The sequence below is a fragment of the Vanellus vanellus genome, assembly GCF_965231255.1.
Source record: "Vanellus vanellus genome assembly, chromosome: 28".
NCBI lineage: Eukaryota > Metazoa > Chordata > Aves > Charadriiformes > Charadriidae > Vanellus > Vanellus vanellus.
In genome coordinates, this window is record NC_138933.1 from 1,386,280 (window position 1) to 1,398,957 (window position 12,678).

The following is a 12,678-nucleotide window of genomic DNA, read 5'->3' on the forward strand; positions in this document are numbered from 1 at the left end:
TGATTTACCAGGTTTATGCAGTAGGAGTGAATGGTTCTTGAGATTGCAGTCCTATTGTCTTGGTTCTCTTCCTGTTGCTGTAATTTATGATATTCGGTGAGGAAGTCTGCATTTATGTTCGGATCTAGCCGTTTCCATTTCCTGTAGATCAGCAGAAAAGGAATAGGGTGAAAGAAAATGTCTGTCTTAGTGAATCTTTGGTTTCTGTCTCAGTGGATTGATACCAAATTTGGACTATGTATGACCAGAGAGAAAAAGCTTAATACAATAAATTTGTTTGACTCGTGCAGCATATTAAAGGGACACTTGCTTCCAAGTCTTGAGATGTCAATTTGGGCATAACTATTGCGGTTATAGTAATCGGCTCATAATTTTATTGAGATGACTTTACACCTGTCACCTGTGCCTACACACGAGCTTTTCTTATGAGAGCCTTAGTCCCTGTGTCTTGCTGGAGCTTTGTTTCAGTTAACGATATTGTGTTTCTAACTTGTGTGGATGGCTATCCTTAAATAAAGACCTCTAATTTGTCTGTTTCTTCTAACCTTTTCAGTCCCTACTGCCTAGTTCCACTTCACTAGGGCTAGTCTAAAAATTTAAGCATTACGCTTTCTAATCCTCTAGGCAAGTGCTTGAGACTGTCAAAATAATGGTTGGTTTTTTGTTTTTAATTTTATTTTTAAAAGCTCTGCTTGGAAATTCAGCAGTGGCAAGGCACAATGCTGCAGGGAAGTCCCAGGAATTTATCACCCTTATCTCTGTTGCTGGAATTTTGCTAGTTGGAACTTTCTTGCTTTTGCCAAATAGCATTAGGCTTTTTATTTTTGTATTAGCTTATGCTCAGAGAATCCTTTTTTTTTTTTTTTTTTTTTTTTTTTTTTTTTTTTCCCAAGCAATAATGTAAATGATCTGAATTATGTGGTAGTGAAGGTTGCAAATAGTGCTTTGGCCCGAGTTACCTTCTCGTTTTTCAGTAGTATCTCACTTCAAATTTCCAAAGGCAGATCTGTGAACCACAGTGCTCGCATTCCTGTGAGGGTAGGTTTGGTTTATTGGTAGGATATTAGTGTGGAGCAAGTGATTAGAGAGACTGGGATGCTACTAGTGCTTAAATTGAGTTTTTGTTTGTGTGTGTGTTTAATGTACTGGTATTCTTTAGTAATTCCAACAATTTTCTGTGGCAAATGTTTCATTATATATAATGTGTAACCACCAATGTCAAGAGTCCAATTAAATCTTGTGGAGAAATTAATCACAAAATAACAAGCTGCAAACAAATCTGTGGGTTGGCTTATAAGGAAAAATCCCTCCCCCTTTCTGTGCAGGTTGGTTTTTCCTGAAGTGGCAGTCACCCTGGTCTATTTGCTACCCAAATGAACAACCAGGGGGAATTAAAACTGCCTCTGAAAATGGAGAGGCAAATCTCAGAAAAGCTGGTGGATTTTGTAGCTCATGCAGTCGATCAAAACATTACCCTTTTGGTGTTTGCTCTTTATATAGCTCTCTTTTGAAGGTGTGCTTTTCTTACACTGGCAGCATACCTTTCTTGTGAGCTGGATTAATTTAACTGAGCTATGTATTGCAATCAAGCATTAAAATTAATGCTTTGGTTGGCATTTCAGTGCTTCATGGACATTCTAATTTTCAGCTGCTGGATTTGTTTGGACGTGTTGGGGCCTGACTCAAACATAGTGTTAGAGGAGTGAGATAAAATTTTGTGTGCAAATGCACACCCTCCGCAAAGCAGCGTAAGTACCCATTTCAGCTCCAAAACTCTCAGCGTAGGTGTTTTGAGCAACACTGACGTTCGACTGTCCAGAACAAAGCAGCGAAGCCTATTCCCTTTCCAAGCACTTCAGTGTTGCAAAATCACGTTTAGCACCAAAATGGCCAGTTAGCTGGAATGTTTTCACAGCGATGCTGGTTGTGTTGGGAGGCTTAGAGCTTAAACCCTTTAATCACCTTTTCTGCTGCGGCCCTGCCGGTCAGGCTGGAGGTGTCTGGCAGAAGGATGCTGTGAGGCAGCAAATGCAGTGCCCGGTGCTGCTCAGCATCTGTTGCCTTGTCGTGATCAGGCTCAGAGCAAAGAAAACATGCCATTTGCGATCATTAGTTTCTTGTTGTAATATAAATATAGGCTTATTTTTAGCTTGAGAAGTAATAGCAAATAATTCTGTTTTCTTATTGCTATGTGTTTGATCACTTCCAATCTTTCAGCCCCAAGAGATAAGAGGTTACAAGTGCAGGTCGGGCTATGAAAAGGCTTGAAATGCTGCAGGGCTTTTTGTTTTGATCCCTTCAAGGTTCCAGTCTTTCTTGTGGTTCTGATGTAATGTGAGAAATTAAAACAAAAGACAGCAGCCAGATGGTACATTTCCAGGATCAGACAGATCAGATTTTTAGAAAAGGGAAAAGTTTACTAATACTTATTCTCTTCTGGAGGTTTTTGCTTCTATGGAGCTCAAGTATCTATCTTCTGTATGCTTCTACGAAGTAGGCAAACAGTGGAATTGCAGCTACTACTAGGTTAAAAAAAACAAACCACAACCCCATAGCTTGCTTTCACTGAATATCAAATAGACATGATTAAAAGTCTGATTTTTCTGGCTCATAGGGTGTGCTTGCTGGGCAGTAATCTAGAAGTTGGCTTGGTTCATCCTTGCCTCAGTTTTCAGAGGTGCCCTAAACAGCTTCTGCAGTGGGCTCACTTTATTTGCTTAAAGCTCTTCTCAATTTGATTAGTTTAAGATGAGGCTCTGAATTTGCGCTTTCCCTTTGCCCTGTTGTTTGGGAATTATTCCATGTTTTTAGCCTAGGTTGGCTTTGTGGTTACAGAATATTTTCATGCACTCCAAGTTTCACTTTTTAGGTTTTCATTGCTTTGATATCCCATTTAGATAGCTGTTCTCATTCAAATTATTGCATTTAAATAGTGTATAATGTATGTCTCTGATCCCAAGGGAAACTACAGTAGTTCTGTAATTTGGAGGCTTTGAAATCATACTGTACTCACATATATTTGGTTTCAGATTTTCTTCAGCATGTGCCTTGCTGTGTTCAGGTGGAACATTCATGTCGCTGGAAAGAAAAGCAAACAGAACTCAAACTGAAAAATGAGGACATGATTAAATGAGTTTTCTTTCCTTGATTTTAGGGGACATCACACAAAAGGGGTATGAGAAGAAGAGAGCAAAGCTTCTGGCTCCGTATCTTCCACCAACCCAAGGTAGGTGCTTGTTTCAGCTCCCATGAGAATTTTGCATAGCCTTGACACTAATGGGATCTGTGGAACGGCTGTGGAGTGGAGTGCTGAGATTTCACTTGCCAACTCTGAACTATTCTGTTTCATATGTGTTTCCTTAGCTAGCTAATGATTACACTGTGGAGGCTGCACAGATGCCATAAAGTCACGGGCAGTATTTTGCCTCTAGTTTGCTTGTTCATATTAAGCTCCAGGGAATCCTGGTAGTTCCAGAGCTGTTTGGTGGGTCTCTATAGAGTGCTGTGTATTTCGACACTTCCTATGCCCTGTCTTTATCTCCCATATGCATAAATCACATCCTGCTCCCTTGTCAGCTGAGAGCTCAAGGGCTTTGAATCAGTCGTGAAGTGTGAGGTCCTCAAGAATCATTCTTGAAACCTTAAAAATGGCTTAACTGCAGAGTTGGTCTGTACTGTGTCCTTCGTTCAGCCATCTTAATTCCTTGTTGGAGAAACATTACAATTTTCATAATTTGATGGTTTATTTTACCAGAGTAGCTGAATTCATGTACTTCGTTTACATCTGTTTCTGTTGGTTCAAAGATCCTTAGCAGTAGAGCTGATTGTATGTAGGATAATTATATATAATTGTAAACTGAAGGACATGGCTGAAAGTATGCCTCATAATTATTATGGGGATGCTTACCCAAAATAATTGCACTACTGATATGCTGAGATGCTTAACCATTAAAAAATAATATGTCAGGCTCTGAGCAGTTTGGGGAGTGAATGGGTATGACAGGCAGTCATGACTGGATTTACTGTCACTTACTGAGACTGAACTACTGCCAAAAAAATTACAATAAAAGCAAAGGCTAAAAGTGCACTTATTGAGCATCAGCACTGCACCCGTTGGGGTAAGATCGCACAGGGGCTTTTCTGCTGAAATTACAGCAGTTCACTTCAGGCAATTGCTTGAGGAGTATTAAAGGACTCTGCCACTCTCACGTGGCAGCTTCTAGACTCTGCCACTCCAAAACCCTTGGTGGTTGCGTTCCTGCTCTCACCCATCCTGGTTGTTTCTCAACTTTGGTTTGTTTGTGTATTCAACAAAAGCTGGTGCCTGTTCCTGCGTCTGAGCCGTATTGCTGTAGTGGGTGCTTTATACGCAAGAGAGTAGTGTATTCTGGCTGAGCTAATGTACTAAAGGTAGCAAGGCAAGCAGAAATTGGGTTTTAGCCTTCAAATTTGAGATTTTGTTACAAACAGGTCTCTTGAGTCCTGAGGACTGCGTCCCTAAACCAGGGTGTGATAGGAATCCTTGACAATTAGGTTGCTACCTTTGCATCAAATCTGTTTTTGTTATTTAAAGAAACCAAAAAGTAATACACATGACTCATCCCTCTTCATGGCCTTTATAAGTAAATATTTGTTGAGCAAGTTTTACAGTTGCTCAGTCCAATGTGTGTATATACCAGCAAAGATCTTGAGTCTTAGAAGGAAATGTGGGCTCCTTTCGTATCCTTCTTGGCAGACTTGCTTTTGTCCTGGAGTCCAGTGGAGGCTGAAGCTCTACAAGCTGCTTTTCATCTGACAACATGATCTTGTGCCCCTCATGCCTTTGCACGCATGTTTGGTTTGTTTCAGAAAATATTGTTTAATTAGGAGGAAAAAAAAAAGTGTTTGGCAAGACTGTCTGTGGCCCTGCTATTTTAATTGTCATGCTTTTCAAGGCTGCAGAATGAGCCAAAGCTCGGGAAGAGACACAGGCTGATAGGAGGTCACCAATTAAGATAGCATTTTGACTGCCGTTCCGGCTCAGCCTGCCAGCTTTTCATATATCTTATATCCAGCTGCCCCTATATCTGGGAATCTCCTGTTGTAAAAATACTGCTGAAGTCATGCATGAGGGATTCGGAATCAGGTCAGCTTTTTTAATGAGCAGAACATTAATTTAGTCCACAACCAAAAAAAAATTACTCCTGGCATTTAGTGCATTACATTTCTCAAAGAGCCTTCCTGATGTTAGCCAATGTATTGTCTCCGTTTCATCGATGTGAAATGAGATGAAGGTAGGTATGGTGACATGTCAGGGCATGTCAGCATTATAACTTGGGAGATTCTTATTGCTAAATCTGTGCTCCATTCCCATTGCCTCTGGGAGCTTGCCTCATTACTTTAGAGTTAAGGCAACAATGTTAATTACCTAAAGATACATGTTTTCCTGGTGCAACATCCATTTTTGTAAATGGAGCTTACTGAGGCGATGGGGCTGTGATCCCAGAGTTGTTGCTGCTCTGTGAAGTGCTGGCTGCTGCACAGAAAGGCTTTGAAGCAGTGTCCCAGGCTGTGCGGGTTGAGAAATGCTGCTGATTTTACTGTTGCCTGGACCAAAACAGGCACGTTTCTGTCCTGTTTCACTACTGACCAGCCACCTGTGCCAGTAAAGGCAGGCTGTCCTGCCGGCCTCTTGTCCGTACTGTCTTTGGAACATGTTTGACTGTAGCCAAACCATAGTTGCCTTCTGGGACAGGCCGGGGTCTCGGCACTTTGAGGTGTTGCTTTTGTTGGAATAACACCGACGTTTTCAAGTCATCCTCAGTGTCATTTGTGCAGATCGAATACTTTTGTGCCGATTTTAAACAATGCAATACAATGCTGATTTTTGCTATTTTGCAAAATGCTTCTTTGGATGGACAGATGAACTGCTCTGCTACGAAGAGGCAGTATAGTAACTCGCCGCCTCTTGAAACTAGTTTTTGCTGCAGACTGCGGGCCAACTTCTGCCTAGGGAAAGAGCTCCTATCCATATTAGTTGCTGCAAATCTGGGAAGGCATTTACAACTTTTTAGCTCAAACAATGCAGGAGCAGGAATGTCTTCTGCCAAAATTAGCAGCCCTTGCACACAGACTGTTGGCAGAGTACGTTTTCTTGCTATTTAAGATAATGCATTCAGTTCCTCTGCTAATGTGTAAAGGAAATTATATTCATTAAGCACTGATTCACTGTCAGAACCTTTTTATGTAACTGCTAGAGTGCTCTTGCTCCTGTTTTCTATTCTCATGATGATAAAAAAAAAATTAAAAAGTTTAAACAAGCAAAGAGAACATTGGAGTATTTACCGTTTTTATTGGAAAGGTAAGATGAATATGATACCGTGTTTCCTCAGGGAGAGGTGTTGGGAAACAGGAGTAAATATGCTTGCAAACCTGTTGAGATTGATAACATTTGAATCTAATGTAATTGGTCTGTGAATTTTAGCTGTTAACGTATGTTTTGTTGGTTTTTTTTTCTGCTTCATGTTATTCATGGATAGCACAAAGTGACAACATCACAGATTCTGATAGTTGAGTGTTTCATTTCTTTGAAATCACAGCACTTTGGAAAAGGAGCATTTCTTCTTTGCTTCCCGAGGGGGCTGTTGTGTATTTCCTGTCTCGGAAGAGTGCTTCCTGCCACCCTGTGTGTTGGAGACTGCCAATAAGCCAGCAGAACTCTACTTTAAAGTTTTGCCTCTTTTTTTTTTTTTTTTTTTTTCCTTCCCCTTTCTCCCTTGTCTTTCAGCATCATGTTATTTCAAATGGGAGTGAGTGTGGAATAGTAACCAGTGATAAAACGGCTTTGTCTAAACCTGTAAATCATGCACACGCGCTGCAGCTTAGTGTTGTTTAGAGAGTTTCACCCATTTACAAGATCTGACTGGCAGCTACCACAAATGGGGCATTATTTTCTTCCTTATTCAGTCTTGGGGGTATCACAATTTCAAATAAAGCTTTACTCTAGGAAACAAATTTCTCCATCTTTGAAATAATACCCAAGACTAAATCAATGGAGCACATGAATTCTTCCTTCATGTCTTGTGCAAGGCAGAATTGAGATGCTAGTAATTCCTGCAGAAGTCTGCATCTCCTAAATCTGGGGAGTTCTCAGGGCTGGAAGACAGCAGCAATCACTTGAAGGCTGTGCAGCAGTGCCTGCTGCTGAGCGAGGCTGTCCCCTCTGGTCTGGAAGTGCTGTTCAGGCTGACTTGGAGACCCTAGATACTTGAGTCTGTTATTTACATGGTTTCTACAGGCATGTAGCTTGAAAAAATCACCTCATCACGAGGAATAGCCAGTCCGACACTAGCACTTCTGTTCAATTCTGTATGCAAAACAGCAAAATAACAGGTTTGTGTGCTGCTTCTCTTCTCTCAGATGAACCTAGCACTTACTGCCCTTGTTATTAACTTAAACATTTGTCCTTGGTGATCATATGCGATGCTTATAATGGTTCTTTTAATCTAAAGATATTTTTATGAAAAAAAAAATTCTGAATCTTTAAATAATTAAACCTCTTCCTTCAACGAAACACAGGGATCACAAAGCAGTCAATTCTGCTTAAAAACTAAGGACAATTTAAAAATCCATAGCATCCTTCAAAAGCAAATCTAAAATAATTTGTTTTTCATATCTCTGTAGATTTGGATCCTGCCAGCAGAAATTGCAGCTGTAGCAGAATTATTATAAAGGGAATGCTAAACAAGTCACCTGTCACCTGCCGGGCTTAACTCACTTATGTTGCTTTGTTGTATAACCATTTGTGATTTACTCTAGCTATACCCTTTTTCCCTCATCTGCGCTTGAATGCTTTGTTAGGCTACTGTAACATCTTATTATGTCATAGCAAAATATTTAAACAAAGAGCTTGCTCTTGGTGTGTTATGTCACTTACAGACACATTTGATCCCTTTGTAAATGGAATGTCATGTTTGCCTTGTGATGCCCCGCAGAGCAGATGAGATGCTTTTGCAAGACTTATAAGAGAACTGAATATGAATGTAATAATTCATTTAAAATAGTGTTAAATCTGCTGCTGACATCTAGTGGGTACTTGAATTTGTAAATACTCAAATGATCAGAAGGCATTACGCTTCTCAGTCTGTGAAGCTGTCTTGTCTTTGCATCGAAATAAAGCACGCTCATTTTTCATGAAGGCAAATATATGCTACAAAGATGTTAAACTAGTTATCCATGAAATGTGTTCCAGAATGACAGGAAGGGGACACAAACACTGATTCTTTTGGATGGGGGTAAACTGAGATTTTGAATTGAAAATCTTGCTCTGAAGTCCAGGTCTTCTGATTAGCAGGTCCTGCACCTAAACCGTGGAAGTCTCTTCCTTTTCCATTCTACTTTTTGTGCTGCTGGCATCTTTGTACAGATGATAGTTATGTTTTGATAAGCGAATACAGAAATCTGTGTAATCTGTTATGATACCCAAAAAATGCCAGTGAAAATGGGGAATAGTTGTTTGTCCGTCTAATATGGTTTGAGAATTTCTGGCCAGTAGGGTATCTTCTTTTTAACTAGAAAGAAAGGTTCTGATTGTTTTTAGATTTTTTTTTTTTTTTTTTTTTAGTCTTTTGGTTTAAAGAATCATTAATACATAAGCTCGGTAGCTTGCCTCCATTGAATGTTGATATTGCAAATGGAACTACTAAAAATTTACGTAAGAGGTGAAAAGTTTTGAAAAGGTTCCCAGGCCAAATAGTAAAGTGAGAGGTTAAGAGAGAACTTCTTCCAGAAGCGCGTTGCCCCCATAGTCTTGAATTTTTTTCCAAAACATATAATGCTGGGCTAAATGGATAGTTAGTTTGCTGTAAGACTGAATTAATATTCTGCTCTTTAGAATGTTGGAAGGTAGAGGAGGTGGTTGAAGATTTCTGTAACTAGTTAGGTGTGATTTGCTGGTATTGTGAGTTCCCTGAGCTTGAGGCGCTTGCCTTAAGTTGTTTACCTAAAACCACACACTAAGAAAGTGGTATAACTGGAATTGGACTCCAGGATTTGTGGTTTCCTCTTCATTTCTCTAATCCTTTGGTAGTTTGTGAGAATTCATAAGCGGCGCATATTTAGATGACACAATTGCTCTTCTTTTTGCATGACTCCAGGTGACAACCTGAAGGTGGTTACAGCTATATGACCTTTAGTTTTTAAGAAGTTCCCAGTAATGCACAATTCATTTTAGAGTTGAAACTCCAGTAGCAACGATTCCTAGTGTCCCTTGCTGAATTATATAAAATGATAATTTCTTATCAGATTATCTGTTTAGCTCCCTGTATTCACGGGAAAAATAAACTCTCCCAGGATGATAAAGGCACTCGCTTCTTGACACGCTGAAAGGAGCCGGAACGTGGACAATTAGAGGTCTCTCTGGTTTTGTAATTGCTGTGAACAGCAAAGGCTCTTGCCACTGGTATATTTCTGGTTTTCCTGTCAATAATGCGCTCCGTTCAGGAGAACACTGAGTGACTAACCCAGCTTCTCAATGTATTTTTCCATGGGTTTGCTCTTCTTCAGAACTCAAACTTAATTTGGAATAACGATGTGTTGTATCAGTCAAACCCCTTTACTCATTGTGCCCATAGCAGTGACGTCTGCAAGGAGGCTGGTGTAAAGGACTATGATCTCTAAAAGCAATTTACCACAAGTTAAGCTGCTAATTCTCTTCCGTCTTAATGCAATGAGTATGGTGCAGTCCTGTTCCTATTGGAAACAGGACAAAATAGGGAGCAAACCATACCGATACTAAATTGCAAAACATTGAAGTTCATTGCAAATGGCCCTATTAAGTGTGTGGAAGTGTAGGATTTACCTGCCTTATCTAGTGTTTCACCTACCAAGATTTATCTGAATCTTACCACCTTTGCTTTTGCATTTTATAATTAATTCTTTAAAGGTGACTTCATCTCCCTTTATCACTGATAGGATAGGTTACTTAAATTATGTATTATGTCACCTGCTTCAGATTTGCTGTAAATAGTCTCTTCAAGTGGCTAACAACCCTGTAAAAAGAAAAAAGCTGGAAAAAATTCTTAAGAGTAAGGTCAAAGAAGGGACAGGTATATCTTAACTGGCTGGGGTATGATTGGACACATGTATTAATAGACTAATTAGATCCACTTCACTACAAACAAAAAAAAAAGGAAATCCTGTAATTATATGGTAAAAAGAGAAAAATGTGGTCAAAAAAGGTTACTTTTATTTCCTGCTCTCAGAGAATTGTGGTCTGTTTTCCAGGGGTTGATCCAGCATTACAGAAGGAAGCCAGAACTCAGATGCCCGTTCCATCTGCAACTCCAGCCTCAGCATCATCATCGTCATCATCATCCTCATCCAAATTCCACCGAGCTCGCTCAGGGGGAGCCAGAGATGAACGCTATCGATCTGGTAAGGGCAGGGCAAGAGTTCACTTGGGATTCCTGTTAATGAGGAAGAACATACTGTGTCATCTCAAGGAGTCAATTTTATGATTCATCCACTGGTGGAAAGTCCTACCTTAGTGGTTCTGTATAAAGAAACATCAGACTTGTAGGACTGCAGCTGCTGAATAAAAAAAAAAGCTAAGTAGAAAAAAAGCAAATAACTTTTTGCCACCTTGATTTTCTGGCTTGAATGCAACTATTCAATGCGTGTCATTCACAGCATGGAAAGCCTATTTTAACCATGTCTGTAGGTAACCAGATTCAGTGGAGTGACAGGTAATAATTTGTTCCTGGAATAGGTGATTGCTGTGCGTGTCTGCTCTGGCAGCTTGGAGAATGAGACCTACCTTTGTCTCTCTCTCTGTGCTTAAAGTACTGCTGAAGAGCAGCAGAAATGGCTGACTGGCACCCTGCTGATTTCCTTCTCCGCTTAAGGAAAGGAGAAGGTGGCAGAACCTATTTTTTCTTTCCACCTGGTTTTGTTTTTGACTTTGCTTTAACAAGATTTAGGTTTTCTTCTCAACAAGCGCAAATAAAGTGCATCAAATATACCTTCTCCAGTAACAATGCTATCATATACCATCATTTTGTAAAGCATTAGAAGAGCCTAGTTTTCTGGTTTTTGGAAAAAGTATAATTAAAATACAGTAGTCTGAGAAATTCATGTAGATGAGCCCTCCGTTGTTGTAGCAGTTTTTTAATAAGTTGTCTTCTCATCACCAGTGACGTGTCTTCCTTTAAAGAGTTCTGGATGTTTGCAGAGGGATGGAAGCCTCATGTCTTAGCCTGTTTCATTTACTAATCAGCATGTATTTACAGCCGCAGTTAGTAACTTTCAAGATTTACATGAAATCTGCATCCCCTCAGGTTTTTGAACATAAGGTTTTACTGAAATCAGACAACTGGCTCAGAATTTGTCAGTTTATAGACAAGAGTTGCACTTGAGGCTGTATACACTGTTAGCTTATGTGCATATTTTAAATTGCGTGCAAGCATATTTTAGAATAATCTTTGGTTGAGGGGAACAATCTGATGATGTTGGGTTTTTTAAAAAGTTGCTGGAGACACAAGAGTATAATGACTAATCCAGAAAATTCCAGACTAAAAAACTTGGCCCTGCTGTATAACTTGCTAACTTTAGAAACTCCAGTTAGTTTCCCTGTTTAAAAAAAAAAAAAAAAGGAAATATTACTCATGAGATGGCAAAATGTAGTTGTTTGGGAAGGTACTGTAAAATGGGGATTGCATAAAGATGGCTACGTATAGACGGCTAGTAATAGTTGCACATGTAAGCCTTGTGTGTTTTTCTTCTGCCTCTACTGTTGCAAAACTGAGCACATGAACTCCCGTTTTGCAGATATCCACACAGAAGCGGTTCAGGCAGCACTGGCAAAACACAAAGAACAGAAGATGGCCCTGCCTATGCCAACGAAAAGACGGTCTACGTTTGTTCAGTCTCCAGCCGATGCCTGCACTCCCCCAGGTTAGGTTCTTGCTGTGTGTGTGTCTGTGTGGATGTTAAGGTACGCATTAGTAACGGTTTCCAGATCAAGAGGCTGCAGTTGTCAAAATATTCCAGCTCTTCAGCACATTTGTAGGTAGTGTGTTGCTCCTGTAGCTCTCCCGCTGCATTTGAGCAGCTGCTTGTTTTCATGGAGCTGCTGTGAGGGCTGGGAAAGTGACTCCTCTTCTGGGAGCTTGAGAAGAATCCTTTGGCAAGAGCTGAGCCGGCGTTCTGGTCTGAGGCTTCTTTTACTTCCCTCACACCTATTTCAGTTGCATAATTCATGTTTTGATTTTATTGAGGTTTAATACTCAACATGCAGGAAAAGGATTTGCAGCGCTGTACATTTCTGGGCAGGGACCTTGGAGGGGGTCCTGTGGGATTCCATGACTTGCAGGACTTTTCCTTCCTAATTCCTTCCATGTAACAGCTGTGGCAAAATATCTCGGATATCGTGGTGCTGTTATGGTGCATGTGCATCAGATGTTAATAAAGTGCTCTGTTTTCAAGCAGCTATATGCACTGGCTTAAAGATGAATATGTGTAATTTTTGGCAGTGACTTTTATGTCGTCTCTCATTGTGCAGAAGCATCACAGTCCTTTGGATTGATGAAGTCATCAGAAGATTATGAATTCCTATGTCATTGTGAATTCATATCTCTCTGAAACAGCTCTGCTGGGCCACTTCACTCCTAACTGTTCTTTCACCTCCTTTTTTTTTTTTAT

The 12,678-nt window shown here is 40.1% G+C and overlaps 1 protein-coding gene across 1 annotated transcript in view; it reads left to right on the plus strand.

The window, feature by feature from the left end:
- Positions 1-12,678, plus strand: part of DIP2B (disco interacting protein 2 homolog B) — a gene marked incomplete at its 5' end in the record, with an annotated part of 66,609 nt that overhangs the window by 26,932 nt on the left and 26,999 nt on the right. The window contains 3 exons of the mRNA XM_082496381.1: positions 3,155-3,226; positions 10,264-10,413; positions 11,806-11,931. Coding sequence (XP_082352507.1) covers positions 3,155-3,226; positions 10,264-10,413; positions 11,806-11,931 — 348 coding nt within the window. The remainder of the gene's footprint in view (positions 1-3,154; positions 3,227-10,263; positions 10,414-11,805; positions 11,932-12,678) is intronic.